The sequence below is a fragment of the Pungitius pungitius genome, chromosome 1, assembly GCF_949316345.1.
Source record: "Pungitius pungitius chromosome 1, fPunPun2.1, whole genome shotgun sequence".
Taxonomy (NCBI): domain Eukaryota; kingdom Metazoa; phylum Chordata; class Actinopteri; order Perciformes; family Gasterosteidae; genus Pungitius; species Pungitius pungitius.
In genome coordinates, this window is record NC_084900.1 from 27,474,312 (window position 1) to 27,494,723 (window position 20,412).

General features: G+C 41.2%; 1 protein-coding gene across 3 annotated transcripts in view; it reads right to left on the bottom strand.

Moving 5' to 3' along the window:
• Positions 1–20,412, bottom strand: part of LOC119223679 (TOX high mobility group box family member 2-like) — a 63,273-nt gene that overhangs the window by 38,134 nt on the left and 4,727 nt on the right. For 2 of the 3 annotated variants that reach the window (XM_037481073.2, XM_037481072.2), the window contains exon 2: positions 528–620. The exons of the other annotated variant lie outside the window; for it this stretch is intronic. In XM_037481073.2, the coding sequence (XP_037336970.2) occupies positions 528–620 (93 nt within the window). The remainder of the gene's footprint in view (positions 1–527; positions 621–20,412) is intronic. 3 annotated transcript variants of the gene reach the window in all.

The window sequence follows — 20,412 nt, forward strand, 5'->3', positions numbered from 1 at the left end:
AATCATTCATTAATAAAGAATTTAAAATATATATCAAAGAATAACTTTTCAGATGTCAATGTCAGTTTCAGATTTATTTTGTTTCTATGGAGGACACCAGCAACTGTGACTATATCACATTTTGTTTTTCATCCATATGTTGCTCTAATTAGGAAACATTACTACTGACATCATCTGTTAATTCTAGTAAACAGACTTGTTTGTGAATGCAAATATATATACGCAAATATAAAGAATCCACAACGAAAATATAAACAATATTTACTTTGTGCATTGGAGATTATAAAACAGTGTGTTTTTTATGTCTTAACTTATGGACAGCATGCATGTCCTTGTAGAAATGTCCATGTGTTTCAATAAATACGTCTCTTAATAAACAGCAATTTCATTAAAACTCTACATATCCAAATTTTGGAGCCTCCAAAATACCACCGGGCCCAGGTCAGTGGCTTAAGGTTGACCTTCCCGAATGAATTGTTTGGCAAACAGAAGATTCAGAAATTGGGGGCTTGGCTACTATATCTCACCACAGCAGTGGGCAGTCTTTTCCTAGCTGGGTTGATGCCTGCAGGGTGGGCAGTGTGGAGCCTAACCCCTCGTTCACCCACAGTGTACCGGGCCTGTGGTTAGAGAGAGAGAGACGGCAGGCAGAGACAGAGACAAGAGACAGAGAGAAGAGACAGAGAAGACAAAAGTGAGGAAGGAAACGAGATGGCGGGGCTTTAGTTAGCAAGATACAAGCAAGGCATTTGTAACGCAACATGTCAGGACCCCCAACCCCCTTCCTCCCGAACCTTTCCCTCCTTCTCCCTTTCTCCAGTTGCTCTGCTCTGCCCAAGCACAGAGGGAGGAGAAATGACACGAGATCTACACTGTGTCTCTACGCAGCGCCGTGCAAGGGGAGGACTGGAGGTTAATGAGCTGACAAACCCCCCGCACCCCGAAGACGCCCCCGCCGCCCCATGCCCACCTCCCTACTCCCTTGCACACACTCTTGCTTAATCACAGAACCTCAAGAAAACATCAGGGCTGAATGCCAGCGCTGAGCCAAGCATCTGGAGGCTTTTGGAGCAACCATAACGCAACAAGCGGATATACAATGCATGTACCTAATTGGTAATCTAATATGGTTAGATTATAGATATGGACTGCAAACATCAGCTCATGTTATCAAAAGCACATAACACAGTGCACTTCAGCCACGCTAGTAGCCAAATGAGGCACAAATGGGCCGGGTTACAAGTGCTCCACGTTGTTTTCCAAATGAAAAGGATTTGTTCTTTGGGAACTACCTTTTTGGAGAACACAAATGTAATAAGTCTGAATGAAATTGTCCTCAGTAGGTTGCAACTAATATGTAACCTATGACCATACTGGTGGCATTAATGATAAGTGTAATGACCAACGTCATTAGAATCATCTTCTGTGAACCGAGAAGGTTTGTCACAAATGTCAAAACATCCAAGATTTCACTTTGGGAGAATTAGAGTCAGATGGACGGACCACCTAACACTATCACCCGAAACGTAACACTGTCCACCCACAGGTTAGTCATCTTACCAAACACGACCCAACTATCCACACAACAGTTGACCAGATGAGAACAGACATCTCTTGCACCTAGACCACAGACAAGGCTAAACATGTACTGCTAGTGTAGTGTGCTGTGAATAACCAATCAGGCTCTCGTACGTGCCCCCATTTCTTGGTTGTCATGGGGTGGTGTGTGGGTGTGCAAGACGTTAAATAAAACCTCCGTGGCCTTTAGGTTTCATCAACCGGAAAACCAACAAGCAAAGGTGAACATTTTCATCTCAGTTGAAGTATGCACATAGATAAAGTAAATTCACAGGGAAGTAAAACAACATTTGGTTTGAAAGGAAAGCTTCTGAAAATAGACAAAAAGCTAATTACATTTGCATGAACCTAACTGAGGCTCAATAATCCGATGCAGGTGAATATAACAGTGAGCGCTGCTGGTGTGTAATCTATGTTCAAAATCTGCCCTTTTTTATATACTGTAGCTCTATGCTGGCCTTCTATCAGCCTGGTTCAGAGCTCCATCCCACTCTGGTCATCATGCCTTCTGCATTTGAGCTGCAAGCTTTCAGAAAGTTAGAGATATTTAATGTCTTTTAAACAAAATGTCACTGTATGGGTATCTTACTGCAATAGCTGATGTGCCTTAATTCTCTAAAAGAAAATGCTAAACGGAAAAACCATGGGGATAAAATATCATTGTTCATCACATCAGAGAACATTACCAAAAGAAGAAATATAGTTGACAATGTTGCAGCAAAGTCTTGCAGAGCTTGAAAACAATGGGAGACGGATGATTAGTCATTAGTGCCCATTGTGAATCTTTCCATGGAGTAATTTGTGAGAAGGCCTGTGCATTTGAAATATTCTTAAACTGAAGAGCCCTAACAACACAAACTAAAATAATAACAGGCTTTCTCACCTTACCACTATCACAGCCTCTCAATTATTCACTACTAATGAATTGCCTAGGGGGAATATTCTTCCTAACTACAATATCCACCATCCCAGGGAGGCTGAATCAATTTGTTCAAATACTTAAATACGTTCATGCAATTATGCTCACTGTCCTCAATATAGAGACAAGGGGTGTCTTCTCCGTACGGTTTGCTGTGGAGTGTTAGTGGCATTACAGCACTGCGGGAATCCACCAGGTTTTGCACTTGCAGCCAAGCTTGAATACCATGAATATCTTGTTGCTGCCACATTGCTGATGAGCCCTCAGGGGCCTGAGGGGCAGAGAGTGGGGCTTCACATCACCCACCAACGGGTAAGAAGAGGATGGCATGAGAAGTAAAACTATATAAAGGTACACAATATCTGTGTGGTATAAGTGTGCAAATTATTAAGCCATCAAATAAAAACGGTATCAGTGCAACCCTGCAGTCACCTACAGTTCACAACTAAGTCTCTGCTAAGTGCAGGAAACTGGAGAATGACCTTCAGTAATTAAATGCATAGCCGAAGTGAATGTAAATAGATTTGGCCATCTGTTAGCTTCATCTATAGGGGACATCTTTATAATGTGTTATAAAGACCATTATGTGGTTGCATGCTTTTACTCTTCCTATTAGGAACTTATTCATCCCTTACAATAACACAAACACTAACCCAGACAAAGCCTTGTTTTCTACCATTCACAACTTTTTCAATTGCATATATATTTTTATAGCTATTAGACATATTAGAAACAAAAAAACATTCTATGCGTCAATTTCGATTTTGTGTTTTCATTCCACAAACGCATGAAAAAAAGCTACTTAGCTGAAACATTTGACATGGTCTATATACCTGTAAAATCTATAGATAAGCTACTTGCAGTGCTGTAGTCCTGTGATTCTGTGCCTCATGTGGATTTTTTACATCCAGCATGTTTGTAAAGGTGGAAATTTCCTACCTGCAGTCCAGTGAAATAAACAAGCTAAGCACTTGGCTCAATTTCTATGTTTGACACTGTTTTCAGAAAAATGACCCGGCCGTAATCTTCCACTGCGTAACAGTTCAGACATGAATAGCAATGACAATAGTCAATGCCATCCGGCTGTCACAGTTAGTCTTTGGCTGTAACTACGCCAGAGAGAAATTTAAGCGCAAAGCATCCCGTTCCTAGACAGCTGGTGGTTGTAAATTCCTATCAGGGAATAAAAAAAACAGGGAGGGAGGGAGAGTTTGAAAGAAAACATATACTATTTTCATTTCAACTGCTTTAGGGATTAAGGCTCAGGGTTCCTAAAAAAACTGCATTAAAATAATCCACCATTTGCATGTTTTATCTCACAAAGGAGGCTCACATAGAAACACATGCACACCAACCCCCACTCTCCCTCCCTCCCTCCCTCCCCCCCCCCTTCCATCTTCTGCTGCGTACCCTCCCCCCATTCTGGGGGAGCAAGCACACGCTCAGACACACGTCACACACAAACTGTCATCATAAAACACACACACACAGACACACACGCACACACACGCACCCACATTGAGATCAACCTGCTGCCATCTGGTCTACGCACTCTGTACAATCCTCACAGAATACATTATTCACTACAATACATCACATCACATTCCCTCAATGTCACAGCCTTGAGCTGGAAAAGAGTGAGAGAGAGAATGAGGGAGAGAAGAGAGCAAAACAGCTATTGTACTCTGAAGAGAGAGAAAGAGAGAGAGAGAGAGAAGGGGGGATTTGGCCTGTTACATGGTAGAGATATTAAAGACAGTTCGATTTGGCTTTTAGCTTAAACAAGGTTGTCAAAACTTGCTCCAGTTTGAGAAACTAGGAAAGATTAAAAATCCTGACAGGAGGGCTTGTGATTGAAATAGAGAGTGAGACAACATGTACACATCATACATTCATACATACAGCCAAGCCAGGTATGATCTCCTTGTTTCTTCCTTAGGGAATTTGTTTTCAGGTGATAAAAACCATACTTCTCAGTCAGATAAAGTAACTGTTTTGTTTGGTCTTTTGCAGGATTGGTTGGCAATAACAACAATATACACAACTCCTCCCTTCAAGTAATGTTTGCTGGTGATGTACTTCATACCACACAAATACTATTTATATATATATTTACAGACATAGACAGCCTGCGTCAGACAGACACTGCTTTATATTTAGCAGTTACAAGACAAAAAGTTGGAGTCTTTTTTCCAACACTATATTCCTGTGATTGTTAGTAGCTCATTGTGTACTGAACTACTGGGTTTGTGTAAACAAAGACAAATAAATTCTTCACTCAATATAATTCAAATAGAAGTAATACATAAAACAGTAGATTTATCCTTGTTAACATGTTTACTCCCTGTTATGTCTTGTTTGCAAAGCAAGATGCACACACACGATGTGTGTGTTTCTGTGCGTGTGTCACCATTGTGCGATGGCAGAGCAGAGCAGAGGGAGTGAACAGCTGGTAAGCCCACACTTGATTACGTATTGACCTGCTTTGCATTCACCTGTTATTCAGCCGGACCTAATGTTTCCACTTGGTACTGCTGCAGCTGAGCTGCAATTAACCTCACTGTGAGAGCAACACAAGCAAGCCGCAAGTCATTTGTCAAAGCAGTTGGACAAACTTTGCTATATGTGATTCTGAACTAATCCTGTAAAATGATTTCATCACATCACCACTCTGATTAAGAGAGTTTCTTTCACCATTGTAACATGTTACAGTACCTAAATACTGGCTATATGGGTCTGTATTATGGGTCTCCAATGGGTACATGTGATCTCCTGACTACAGTTAATTAGCCTCTGAAAGTTTCATACGCCTGTCTGAACACACCATTTGAATGGCAGAAAACGTTGTAGCCTCAGAAGCTTCCCTTCTCTCCTCTTGTTTTTTTCCCAGCCTCCATCCTCCCTCCTCTTTTTCCCAGAGGCTCTCTCGGCTCTTGTCTGTGTTTGGGCTGCGACTGTGAGGGGTCACCGCCTGTCTTGTTCTCACACGTGGACCACTGAGCGTGTGTGTTTGCATGTGTGTGGGAAAGGTAGAACGACACAGCAGACTTTCATCGATGAATGATTATATGAATGAGTGTGTGCGTGTGTGTGTGTGTGTGTGCGTGAGCGAGAATGTCCCCAAAAAAGGGTGTCTGAATTCATCCCCACAGTTGAGCCTCTGTGATTTTCCCACTGTGTGTTTGAGTGTGTATCTATCTCTTCATGTGTGTGTGTGTGCGTGTGTGTGTGTGTGTGTGTGCGTGAGCGAGAATGTCCCCAAAAAAGGGTGTCTGAATTCATCCCCACAGTTGAGCCTCTGTGATTTTCCCACTGTGTGTTTGAGTGTGTATCTATCTCTTCATGTTTGTGTGAGTGTGTGTGTGTGTGTGTGTGTGCCTTGCGAGATCAGTGCCAGGTCTCTCTAATGAGTCTGTCAGGCGCTGTTAGCGACGGCGTGCTCCCCTGGCTCGGCGCACTCCTACAGACACACTGTGATTAGCCGGGCCAACGGCACGCCACCGGGCCAGATTAAACACTCACCACGCCGCCAGGGAACACACACATCCACACATACACAAACTAAGCACAGCACACATTGGAGCATTACACTCGCCGTAGACTTACTTAAACACTTAAGCGCACCGTCATCGTCATCATCATCGCGCCCATTAGCCTGCTCTGATACTCGCCCTCCAGGGCCAGGTGTTGGTGGTAATAACATTGAAATTGAATGTGAAATATAAACAATATACAAGCCACCTATGACACTCCCGCCATGCTAATATTTCATTAATTTGTCTGTGTTTATTGAATTCCTGTCTGCTGCTGATCTTGAGCATCACTCAGAATTAAGGCCAGCCCTGCTGGCTCTAACAGCTTTCAACATCTTCATTAAAGCGACATGAATCACTAATTACAGGTAATTACCCTTTAATGAGCGGCCCAGATGAATGAGCAGAAATCCAGAAGAGGGGCATGCGTTAGGGACACATTGTTTCTCATTTCTCAAGGGCCAAAAGCTAACTTTATGTAACAGCTTGACCGTTAACTTTGCATGATTGCTGTTTACACATGTGTCAGACATGTACGTCATAGGATACTGAATAGGAGTTATTCTACTATTTGAACCAGATTGTTACATACCGGGTTGTCTCTGTTTACAGAAAACCAGTACTCACTAAGCTATAGCAATCATAGGACTATGTACATGTGTTTGCACGCCAGTTTTCATAAACATTTTGTCTAACCACCAGGAATAAAGCAGTGTGGACCTCACGCAGGCTTCATATGACAATGAGTTATGAGCACCTCGTTTTTTGTCGGTCCCCACACTAGTAGCACATTAAGAAGGGATCTCTTAATGCCCTGTATGAGAAAGAGGAATTTGTCTCACAAAGAAATCCTTGTTTCAATGTTCATCTGACTGGTCCAAAATGTGAACTTATCCTTTAATTTGAGCACTCTTTTAACTTCATATAATAGTGAAGTGTCCTGAACTTACACTCTTTTTAACTTGCCTGGAAGCAACTCCTCTGGTCGCAAAAAGAAGTCGGATTGTGTTTGAGAAAAAGACCCCACATCTCAATTGATTTATTACGTCCTTGTGACATTGTAAGAGTTTGTAGTCTCAAGTGCAAATCTTCTTCAATATTGCATGATGTTCATTTACTATCATCACATCAATCATGTTCTTTTTAATCACAAATCAACCAGTCAGGGGGACTACGTCCACTTCTTACACAGCGTCTACTGCTCCACTGTAGGACATTACACAAAGTCAATTGTTGTGTTTCAATGCCATAGTAACAGTGTTTGTTGTAATGTTTTTTGTATACATTTAACACGTGTAGAGCTGCCGCATATTACATATCAGTCTTTGGGTTCAGGTCTGCTGGAGGGAGCCCGTGGTAGTGTTTGACACAAGAAGCCCCAGCAGGGTCTTAACTGGCTGACCGGCTTGAACAAGCTGTGATCACAGAACGATTGTTAGTTTTTCATGGGTCAGCATTGAGAGGGAACATTATCGCCGCAGGGAGATGCGTAACATATTTAAGGTGGAAGTGGGTAATTGTGGGCAACCTTCTAACTATGAAGGACGGTGTAGAAGGTACTATTTCTTTGTTGTTGAACTATCTGGGGGGGAGTCCCTTTTTTCTGCTGATGCTGTGTTAGATAACCAGCAAGTAAAATAAAAAAGTCCTATTGTTACCCCTCTGTGTGGCATCTCTGGGTATTTGTTGTCTCCACCATGTTTCCTTTCATCAGTGTGTACGGTTGAACAGTGCAGTTACTGTCACTGTGACACTGTAGCGGTCTCTCTCTTAGATGTGGTCAAAGATGTTTCTCTCAATATCTAAGATATGACCTGTGACCATCTTTTTTTCACCTTATATTTCTCTACACAATGTTAAGATACTAAAAGAAAAATACTTGGCAAACTGGAATTTTCCCTTTGTTTATTTTCTTCTGTTTGTTCGCCTTTAATCCCGGGGCTTTAGGATTAGGATATTTACAAAAATAACCCTTTGTTTATGATACACTAATCCAATCACTGCGCTAAAGTTCATTCAATTCGTGCCCTGACAGTGAACTCCCATTCTTCTAGAGCATATTCATCATGATGCCATATGCCCCGACAAAACACTGTGTCTTTTCTCTAGCTGAAATGTGCAGAATGTGACATACTGTACACTGTGGCACAATGGAGTAATTGTGTTTTGTCCCTTGAGGGAGTATGAGTTGGAGGAGGAGGGGGAATATCAGTGCAGGACATATACTTTCCAGCCTCATTGGACGGTCCAGCTGTAAGTGAGGGCAGCTCATGGAGATAGAACTGGGCAACTTGCCTTCTAGGATGTAACCGTCTCAACCGACCTCCATTGCATCAGGGTTTAATGGCATTCTTAGCCTTTTAAAGTCAAGCCCTCATATTCTTTGCAGCTTTAATACAATATACTTCAATAAATTATTTTCCTGAGGGTATAACAGCATATTAGGGACAGGTTAATATATTTCAAACTCTATATTCAAAATCTGTTCCAGATGTGTATGAGAGTAAAATATAACACAAATATAAGTTGGGACTTATAAATTATAAACAATGAAATGCCAAAAGACTATGGAGTTACCTGTCCTCGTTGTACTTCACCTCTCCTCCAGCATGAAACACAGTGCCCCTTTTGTTCTGCCCCTCATCGCTTATGTTACTGTGGAGCACTAATGCACACAGATCAATAGCATACTTTCCATTGCAACACATTGAGCTGATGTACGGGACACACAGTTGGAATTGATCCGGTCCTGTGAACACTAAGTTTTGTGTCGGTAAGTCTTTTCCACAATAAATGTTCTTTAAATAAAAAGCGTGATGAAAAACTCTACCCTTTGTAACATCTCTGTATCACACATTGAAAATCAGCACTGATGATGATGATCTATTGCTGGGTAGCTGTGAAATGGTGTAACAGCCGTGTGGAAACAGCGTATCAAGATCAAAACAGAACATCTGGTCCATTCACGTGAATCAAATTGAAGAAGGTTCTGTCACTTCCAAATGACTTCGCTTGCACATTGAAGGCCTTTTATGATTGGGACATCCAGGCACACATAAAACTATTTTGAAACAGCTGTAATGTCATTAAAGCCATAAAAAATGTGAGTCAGAAAGAGTCATAAATATATATATATAACTTGCATTGTTTACACAGTACAATGTTGCCTTTTGAACAGCAAACACAGCCAAATCAATTTCCTTCCCCACAGGATGTCCACCACACACTAGCAGGTTTTTACAACCCCTGAAATGTGCAAAAGAACAAGCATGTTTCCTAAAAAACTATCAATCTGGAGTATTAATGAGCTTGCAGTAAAAAGTGCACACGGTGTGAATATCGTCTGAAAACCTTTAATGAAAACAGGAACTTTATGGTCTCACTCAAACAGGTGTGTGATGTACTGAAGAAAAATGACCAATTTGAATTTTTTCCTCCAGCCTGCGGCACCATGCAGCTAAATGTTTAATCACGTTTTGTTCTTGCAAAATTAAATTTTACTGAAATGTATGGACCAAGATTGTGTATCTTAATGAGACGTGACAACATTTCTATCTAGGGAGAAACACCTTAATGTAGTTAACACGAAAAATGTCAACCAAGGCATTTACAATGCCAACTTGCTGCAGGCAGCATGTAATTACACTTTGGATAATTAAATGTATCTGTTAAGACCTCTGATCCTTTTTGTACATTTCTGATGAAAAACAGCACCAGGAGGAATCCAAGTGGGTTGTATTTTTTTCCTGCTATGAATCATATTGTGTTCTTTTAAAACCCTACTTTCCATTGTAGGAGGAAACTCTTTCAATTTCGTTAAGTTCTCGGCCCACGAAATACAGATGAAATGTTTTCAGTGATAACAATAAAACAGTTCTTCTTGGTTCGATGAACCAAACCATCAGCCTGTGAAAGGCAGAGATGGAAAGCAACACGGAGAGAGGGAGAGAGCACTAATCTCATTACCTGCTCTTCCTGGCATGAGATAATATTTGTTTTTTTGAGGCAACCAACAGGCAGGAGTACACCAAATAAAAAATTAAATCGCACATCCCAGTATTTAATTTTCCATTGAATCAATTAAATGTAAAAAAAAAACATGTAAACTCTGTCAATTACTTTGATCCATTTGCATTTTTAATTAAGCCAGATTAATTCTAATAAGCGAGCTGGGCTACAGCAATGACAGAGCAGGCCTATTGTGTGCCTGTCACACTCATTTAATTATGTCGTTACGTCCCATATCCTATTAAGATAATTGGCTTTTTATTCCCAATCAACAACCAGCCGAAGCTATTAAGCAATAATCTCTGACTAGTGCACTTTTAACCTTAAACATTATAGAAGTTTGCCACATTTAAAATAACAAACAGCTGATGAAAGAAGGGGAAAAACAAAAACAGTGCAATGCTCTGGCTTATTCAGCTTAGCCATTCGCTCCAAATGAAAAATGACTGTCAAGAAGCTGCATGTTGACACTGTGTATAGGGTGTAAAGCAAACACATTAGACGGAGGAAATGGGTATCACCATCTTCCCCCTGCAAGGTAACTAAGCACAGAAGACGAATTTGTCTGATGTGTTCAGCCATTTCCTTTGCTTCGTCCCTGGAGAGTCACTGAAAAAACGAAATCTCCGAAGACACTGACCCGGCCGTTTAATTGAAAGACGCTGCAGCAAACAAATCGGGGAGGTGGTAAAAAGATAGCAGCCCAGGAGACAAGCAGCAATCCAAATCTGACAAAAATATGTATTGATATTGTGGGTGAAAATAGCAGACAAAACCTTACACAACTTGGTCGCAATGGTGCATTATCAGGAGATGGATTTAGGTTCTGTCACACTGGGTAGTTAAATTGCAATGTATAAGTGTAATCAAGCTACTGCTGTAACTGTAAAACTGTAATATATCTTAATATAAAAATATAAATTATTCTTCCAAAAAAACAAAACGATCAATATGAAAAGTCGTTTTCTGGCTCTGAGTGAAGATTTACTACAAACCATTGAGGTTTGCCTCGGAGCAATACCTGTATAAATAAAACTCTTTGTCACATATCTGTTGTTGAAATATTTATCGTCATGTTTGAAATTATATTATTATGTAGAGTGACAAAGAAGGTAAAAACCTTAACCCAAATCCTTCCTTGCACAGCAGAAAAAAACCCAACTGTAGCAAGATTGCTGCCTCAGCAGCATTAACAAAAAGGCGCGGCCACACGGACGTGTGTTAATAATGCAAAGATGTAGGATAGAGAATTCCAACCAGCCATATAACTAATCACAATTTGCAAAGACCTTTATTGTCGAATATGTGTTATAGGACATTTTGAAGCAGTCACACTACTGGACACATGAAATGTGATTTGAGCTTTTACAGCATCAGAGCGACAAACACAATGTAATTGTGATGTCAACGCTTTTCCTCACAAGATAATAAAAAAGTCTAAAGTGAATGCTGTCAAAGATTTTGATAAAAAATAATGTCCCACAAGCTTTTTTTTTGTCTGAATAAGATTTCAATGATCTTCTTCAAGCATAATCTTAAACTTGCATGAATTAGTTGCAATGGTCCTAATTCAAAAGCATGATTTCCAGTCTTTCATTGTTGCATTAGTATTAAGACACTTAAGTAGTCAAGTCAATCTTAACCAATCATAAACTAGAGAAATAGAGTTAAAGCAATCTCTGCTCAGGTCCACAGCACACTCATCCACATAATATAAACTATATCTGTGACATCAGCAGTCCTTTTTGAGAAGAAAGCCAGTGTAATAATGGAAAATAATGTCATCCATTCAGTAGCTCAAAATGTACTGTAAACAATGGCAGGAAAGCAGTGGGGGCTGGGAGAGCTTTGTTTCAACAGAATCCACTCTGATGCAATTGACGGTTGCACCTTTAGTGTTTGCAGTTTCTTCCTGGATACTCTCCTCTCAACAAAACGCTTTTGCAGTCATCTCACTAATAATTTACTCTAAAATTGGATTCAGAGTGAAGCAAGCCGTCAGTGCTGATTGAGCTCGACAGGCACAGCTCAGATATAGCTATTTTCTCATAAAGGAGAAAGGGACTTTTTTTTTAGGTTTTACTATACCCCGCATTGCTTATATTCCTGTGCATTGCAGTCCTTTAACACTTTAAAGAGATTAATCTCCATGACCCTCAGACATAAAGTAAGTACGGCCGTCAAAGTCTAATATCACCATGGTACCGCTGTAAAGACGAGACCTACTTATTACTTAATAAACCTTTTTTTTTTGTCAGACCATATGAAAGTGCTGTATGGCCTCACCATTTACATTTTACTCAGTAATTGTCTGTGAAGGGGACTTAATAAGTTTCCCCTTGAGTACACACAAGGTGAGCGTTACTATGGAGACGCAGAGTGCTCCTCTATGCTCCATGGCACTGCAGCCTGCTCCATTGTGGCGAGAGACAACAGCTGTCTTTACCTTTGGCAGGCAAACAGGCTCATTAAGGGCGGCCATGTTTGTTTTTGTGCCCGATACCTAGCCCTAAGCAAACACGGCCATATCTCCACTCCACAGCCCTCGCAGTCTCAACATTTCCTTCCCTATTGTGGAGGAAGGCCCTGGCACATTCAGCCTGCTCTATGTTCTTTTCTTTTTTTTTCTTCTCCCAAAAGCCAAGATGCCAGTTGCTCTCAGAAATGCGTGCTTAATTGAGAAAATGCAGTCGAGGTTGGAACTGATGAAATGCTGAAATTCAGCTAGCATACAGCTGAGATGCTATGAATGTTTCGGATGTGTTATTTACATAATGTAAGACATTATGAGGCAGAATTTCACTTCTTTTGGTCCGACACAAGAAAGCCTTCCTTGTTTGTTGTGGCGTCGATGTGATAAAGGCGTCATTATTTGGTGTGCTCATTTGGCATATTTTCTCCTCTCTCTCAGCCTTGTCTGTGGCTCTAGCAACAAGGCAAGTTGGATTCATAACGCTTTGACAGAAATCCTATTTAAAAAGGAAAATGGCATTGAATGGCATTCCATTAATGCAGACAGCAAACACGGGACCACTTGAACCCAGAAGGCATTCACATTAACTTATACAAAATAGCAGAGAGACTATTTTTTTGGCTCTCCTTTAATATATGCAGAGCACTTGGAGTGTTTTCAGCCAGAGCTGCTCAAGAGTAGCCTTCCCAAAACTACTCACTTATTTGATTTCATCCGTTTTCACCATTTGTCAAGACCAAAGTCACAATACATTGTGAAATGAGTTCTTAATGTGGAGTAATGAGGCTGTCAAGGCAAAGCAGTCTCTGCTTGTTTGAATTTGACTCATGTCGTAGATTCAATTAAATCAGCTGAAGTCAAGCTGGCCCCAGGCCACATCGGTAATGGGTGACCTCATTCAAACAATGCTCTGACATACTGAAACAATAAGAGGAAGGGCCTTGAGTCAGTTGCAAAAGCAAACTCCACTCAAAAGCGATAAGGTAGAAAAATTACAGTGAAGTCCCCAAAGTGTTTGAAAGATTCATGTAGTCGTGTGTCTTCAGGGGTGCTAATGTCTCGTTTTTTTTCTTCTTTTTTTTAATCATTTTTGCTACTAAAGTTGTTGCTTGTATAAACATGTCATTGGTCGAGCTGACTTGGCCACTAAAACCAGAGTCCTAATGGAGTAAATGAATACTCGTGTGCACATGGGACAACATGGCAAAAGCAATATTTCACCCTAAATGAAAGCTAAACATCCCTATTGCACGTTCTATAGTGCATATCTGCTGTATGAACTTTGACCCCACCTTCTTTGTCTATAATAACTAGAAACCAAATAGCTGCTCAAGCTTTAGAGATATAACTACCTTACAGAGTTCAAACACAGCTGGCTCATCTCTTCTTCTGGAGGTTTACTTGTCCTCAGAAGTCTAAACTGATTTATTTGGGTGTTGAAATGCCTGGAATCTAAATCATGACACAAACACTCCTAAGGCTATGTAAACAACCTTTCCACTTCCAGTCTACAACCACGCTGTCTGAGCAATAACTTGAGTGCCAAGGGCAAAAGCACTTCTCACTTTTGGAAGGGTCTCCAAAGTCACACAATTATTATGAGAAGGCGTTCTCCAGTTTGTATAAGAGGGCATAGGTACCACTAAGAGCCATATTCTACCTCTACTGTCAATGTACAACCAATTAAATTACTTATTTTAATGCACTTTTTCCATTTATTCTGTGTTAATTTACAGTTTGGAAAGACTGAGACATCCTGAGTGCTTTGTAGAATAAACAGAAAGAGAGGTGACAAAATCAAAACGGAACATCTTGTTTAACTCACTCTTGTTTCTCTATTCACCAGGGCCAATAGCGGTTACAGTAAACAGATAAAAGAACACACACACACACACACACACGCACACAGTAACTGCATCTCATTAAGCTGCATTCCCTCTGGCCCTTATTCCATTAGAAATTAAAACTCTGAACAATTAGTCGCAGATTGGTCTCAGCTCGGCGCACCATTGTCGCACTCTCAAGGCTCCGGGATGACTTAATTACAGGCTCATCTGAAAACTGTGCAGCGATACTGTGCTGCAACACACAGGGTACAACTGGACTGAGGGTCAATCACAGAGATGCAGCAACTCTTTGCTCCCATCGACTTTGCCATATTTTTGCTTGGTTGATTGGTCGTCTTTTCTTGTTTTTTACTGGGGTGGATGTGTCATGTGACGGAGACAAAGTCATCAATAATGGGGAGGTGAGCATGTGAGTTGGATAAAGCCCCAAAAACCTTGAGATGCTGAGCAACCACGGCTTCTGCCAACCCTCCAAGCCGTACCAGCTGGACCAAAGACGACTCGGGGGCCAAGATGGAATCCAAGCTAATATTCCACGAGGCTGTCTGAGGTCTGGTAGCAGGAAAATAAGATGGATGAAATGAAAGACTAACCCAGAGATGGGAGGTTGTTGACTTTTGTGGTCCTTAACGACATGGCTCCATCCTGGCATCCTGAATAAGTTGCACTTGGCGTGCAAACCACATATCAGACTCCAATGGGACAAGAGGAGGCGGGCTCTTTGTCAATGATGCAATGAGGCGTTGATATCATGTTTACTTCACTCCTGATACCGATCCCCAAAAGTAGTACATCACTGGTTCACTGTTTTATGTTGTTGTCTTTCCTTGGGTAGTACATGGGCTACAACTGCATTTCATTGTTTCAATGACCAATTATCTACGGATGTCAGCCAGCCACCAGGGGGCAATCAAGATGTTTTGCCTTTATTTTTGGGGAGCGGTCATGATGCCTTTGCATGTGCAACTTAATCAGCTTGTTAAAATACTTTCCTGAATGTTGTGGCTTCAGTTTTGAGTAGAACAGTAAAATGCAATGCTCAATGATCTCAGGTAAAGAAAAATGTATTTTAAGTCTTATTTTGATACAAAGATCTGTTAATAAGCATGAGTGTCGATAAACACAACATAGAGGTTAAAGCAGTGCTAGTTTAGGTACACTTTTGTTTTACTTCAAGGAAATGCACTATGAATAAAGAGGAGTTTGTACATTAGCAGGACATGACAGCAATGCTCTGTTAATTTAAAAATATCAGTGCAATCACAAATATATAATATTTGTCCAGCAAATAAATAAATACATTTGATAAATAATGTTGATTCTTTTGATAATCATTTTGGCAATAATGAAGCTCGCCATAATGAAGCTCTCAGTCCAAAACTCATTGTTTCAAGTTCAGAGAGGCTAATGTTGAGATTTCTCTTGAGAAAGCACTTGTTTCCTTGCTTTGGAAACTGTTTGACACTTTGCTCTTTTAATCTTCCTGCAGTGCAAATTTTATTTTTTACTTTATAGCATCTCCACTGATCAGGATGTTGCTCTTTTTTACAGTGCAGCCCCTTTCAGATACAAACCAGAATAAACGATGCCTCACTACAGTTTATTCCATGGACAGAGAGAGCACAGAAAGCAAATCCTTATGGAACACAGCTAACTAATTTGTTTTTTATCTGCTTCATCACTCTACTTGTGACAAGGACACAAAGCACATTTTTTTGTAATTGAACAAACTATAGTTTATGTAGCGGCTGACCGTTCTGCCCTTCAAGCTGGAGCAAGAGAGAGAGAGAGAGAGAGAGAGAGAGTGATTTGATTGCGCCGTGTACTTGCTCTTATCACGTGACACCATGTCCCATTATATTGTGATGTTGTCATAGGAGGAGAGGAAATGAAATGCCTCGAAGCTATTTGGGAAGTGTGTCTGTGTGTGTGTCTGTGTGTGTTTGTGTGTGAGCGCGTGGTTGGTTTGTGGGGGATTAAGAGGTGTAAAAGGGAGAGTATATGACTCTTCATGTGTTGAGGGTTTAACATTTGTTGGAAACTTTTGCAGCTCTAATTGGCCAACTTGGGATTTTTGTGATATCACCTTCATCCAATCAGTACCGTCTGGCCCACAATGATGTCTAGTGTTTGTGGTTACAGTTTTGTCAATCTGAAAAAATGTAAAACAGAACAAAAATGAAACCATATCACCACATTATGACAGCACTCTGCAATTCCCATTCCTAACATGCCGTTACCCCCCCCAGAAAAAAACTGAGATATAAAGCAAGTGGTAACCATTAGCTGCCTTAACTCCTAAAAGCTTCTAGCTGTGATGATAATCATTGTGCTACTTGAATGCTTTGAATACAGCTTAGTTTTGCATTTTGCTGAATTTTTATGCAAATGAAATGCCTGATGATATACAGTATAATCTATTTGAAAGCTTGTTATATATCCCTATGACGCACTGTGCCTTTATTTCCTTCATGTCTGAATACTGATAACTCAGAAGATCTCTAGTGGGCTCAGAAGAGGTGGATTGGATGTTCAGTGCCACATGTACATGAATAATGTTCATTATGTGCGGCCCGTGTCTATAATGCTGTTGTCATGTGTACTCTTAGCATAGAAATCGAATCGTTCCATGATAGACGGTCTTCAATGGATCACGTAGCGCATACTGTGGAATGAGTGTGTTCTTCCTTTGTGTGTCTGTGTGTTCCGGGGATGGGTGGAAAATCCAAGGCTACGTTGCTCTGTATCAAGTGCCATTGCTTTGGTGATAGTGAACACGGGGCACTTGCCCGGAGGCATTAGTCAGCCATCTAACAAGTTCCACAATGCAAAACAAAAAGTGCTCCACTGTCAACTTCCTCTTATTCAATTCTGAGCACATAAGAGCATTTCCAAGAATGTTACAGCGAGGTATAAACTTTCTGATGACTAGCTACCTGAGGTATGCCTGCCATGTCTGTTTGTTTCCCTGACAGGAAGCCAGCTCATTTGGAAGCATGTCGGGGTTTTTTTAACAGGAGAGAATGAAGAAGGGGGAGATGGGAGGCGGCGGGGTTGAAGGCGAATGGGAGGGGATTAGGGTGGAGTGCAAGCATTCAACAGGCCAGGCATATGACATGATCTCTAATTACCCACAAAGCACTGTGTAACCCGAGCCACAGATTAGTCTGCATTATCAGGCTTAATAAAACATGACCATCTCTTAGTTTTCACTCCCTTTTCCTCCCTGGCTGCTACAAACATTTCTTCCTAGATATGACATTGCTAAATAGTCTGTACCCGTTGTTGCAGATTAGCAGGCAACAGGTACTGATTTTCTCCTTTGCTCTGATAGTAAACACAGTCTTATTGTGATTTGGACTGCTGGTTGCGGACATGAAGATGTTCCCTTTCCGTACTTCTGAATTGAATTGTTCTGGCAGCAGAAATCTGTCGGTAAATAAAACCACACAACTACATGTAAGAAAATAAAATTAGTTTTTGTGTCACACCTTCGAAAAAAAAGTTAGATCAAGCCCTCTTCTGCTTTCACACATAGTGCACTCTGATCTATAATGGGTGCATACACACACACACACACACACACAGCTACTGTATGACTTGCACCTGCATCTCTACAGTGTAGAACTACAGAAGTAAAAGATCTGAATACTTGTTCCACAACATTAAGGTGCCAGTAACACACATGCATGCACACACACACCCACACACACGCACACGCATATATTTCCTTGCTTCACGTGGGTTGTGCCAGTAAGTGCTGCTTTAGGCTATGGTTTTTCACTACTGTCTACTGTGTTATTAACAATTCTATATAAAGATTCCCTCAAGTTTTCCTTTCCGCTGTGTTAACAACCCTTCCAAGCTGCTATGAAGTCTAGTTGAGGGCGAGACGGAGGCCTTGACAGCATAATTTCCAAAAATCCTACTTTACTTTCCTCTGTCTCTTTTGACATCGCTCATTATCATGGCTGGTGGCCAGCGTGAGACTAAATAGGTCGACAATACAAAGAGAAGGCCTAGATCTCTCGCTTTCACAACCTGTTCGCAACCCACAAGTCTCCTCTACCCTCGATACCTCCATTTTTCTTTAGCAACATATATTTCTTTTTATCATCTTTTTTCATAACTACTCTGGGCGGTTCTTTAACCGTAGACAACAGCCTTGCAAGACCTAAAACTATGGAATTACCAGTGTACTTTCCGTCAGACTCTTGGCCCATTGTAAATGATCATGAAGCTCATCATTAGCTCTCAAAGAGGAAGAATGAGCCACAGTTTGATTACCTCGGTGGCTCTGTGGGCTCCCGCAGTCTCTGCTGACAGAATTGGACGCAGCCGATTACAGCCTTGCACGGGCAATTATATCTGCCAGCTAAATATGTCACACATAATAAACACATGCTCCTGACAGACAAGGGACAAGTGGAGACAGTCACAGCTCGGAGAAGAGGAAGGAGAGCACACGTACAGGTCTGTACGGATTTATCAACCCCCGTCTTCCTCAAGTTGAAACGTCTCACAGTTAAAATTGTTGCACGTCTGTGAATTGATGACACCCGTGTTCAGGTGAGAAGGCAAAGATCTGCTCATGAATAGCGACCCAAAGTATTCTGATTTATAATCTCCCAAAATAATTATATTGATCTGGATCCTCAGAAAAAAAACACTCCTTTTTCATGCTTTCACTCCGGGAGCTTTCTGGTCGTTTTACTTCATATATATACAGCGTTTATGTGTTAGTCTGGGCTTGGACCATTGATTGGACTTTTATGTGGGTTTCATCCCATCAGGCCGCGGTGCAAACATGGCACTGACCCAAGGCCGATAATATTTGTAAAGGGTATTCAGTCAAAACAAGGGAGGGAAAGAGCCTAAAATCCCTGCCAAGGAGTTTATACCATGGGCCATGTTGTTTGCACAGGACATACCTCAGGAAGCTCGGACAACTGGGAATGTTTGTCCAGCTTCCAGCACCTTCTATGGCTGTATACTTACATACAGTACATACACAGCAGAGTGCACACGTGCACACAGTACATATGTTCATGCATTCATATAGTACATAAAGTGGGTTTGTAGTAAGGATGCTGTATTTATATACTACAGCTGTGATTATTGATTATTTGGATTTATTTACTATTCGGTAATCGAATGTGATGAATTGAAAGTGCCTTTTTTAAACAAACAGTCAAAACTGCTACAAAATTACTATTGTATAAAACATTGAGATTTGCTCTGTCAGTTCGTCACCTCACCCCTTGAAAAGTGCATTCCTTTCTATTCGTCCACATTTGTTTACCTTCAGCACTGAAACCGGGCTGGCATGTTGCTTTCCCCTATCGGCTTCTTTTGTTTTCTACTGCCTGCTAAAAAACAAGAATCGGGGGATACTTTCCCGTGTTAAAAGCCATGATGGGAGCGCTTAAAGCTCCATTCATCTTTTCAGTGTAATTAAATTAAAACCACTACACAGACAGACAGAAAAGCTGCATTTTTTAAACATTAATTTCCCCATGCTGTCACACGACATGTCCTTCCTTCTGTGAGTGTTTACAGCCATTAACAAACATAATCAACATTAAACTAAACACCCAGGGGCCTACCCTGGAGCAGGTGCTTGTGCTGTTTCTTTTTCTTTCTTCTTCTACAGTGAGAATGGGAATGCCATCGCACTGCCCCCACGGGAAGGCCCGGACTGACTAATGTAAACACACTACAGTGGGGCTCGTCTTAATTACGCTAGCAGACGCTGGGGGGGTGGGGGGTGATGTTGCACTGGTACCCACCGACGAGGAAGTAGCTTAGCACTGCCAGGGCCAATAATTAGCACATGGGTAACCCCCTACCACCGCCGTTAACACACAGACACATTCATACCGACGCTCTCCCATCCCACATCAAACGCTGCGTTTATTCGTGGTTCTGAGAGGGTGGGGTTCCCGCATATTGTGTCCTATTTCCTCAATACTCTGTTTGCATCAATCAAAACGACAAATACCTAGAAAAAAGATGGACTTATTTGGATTGGTTTGAAGAACCGCTTTTTACCCA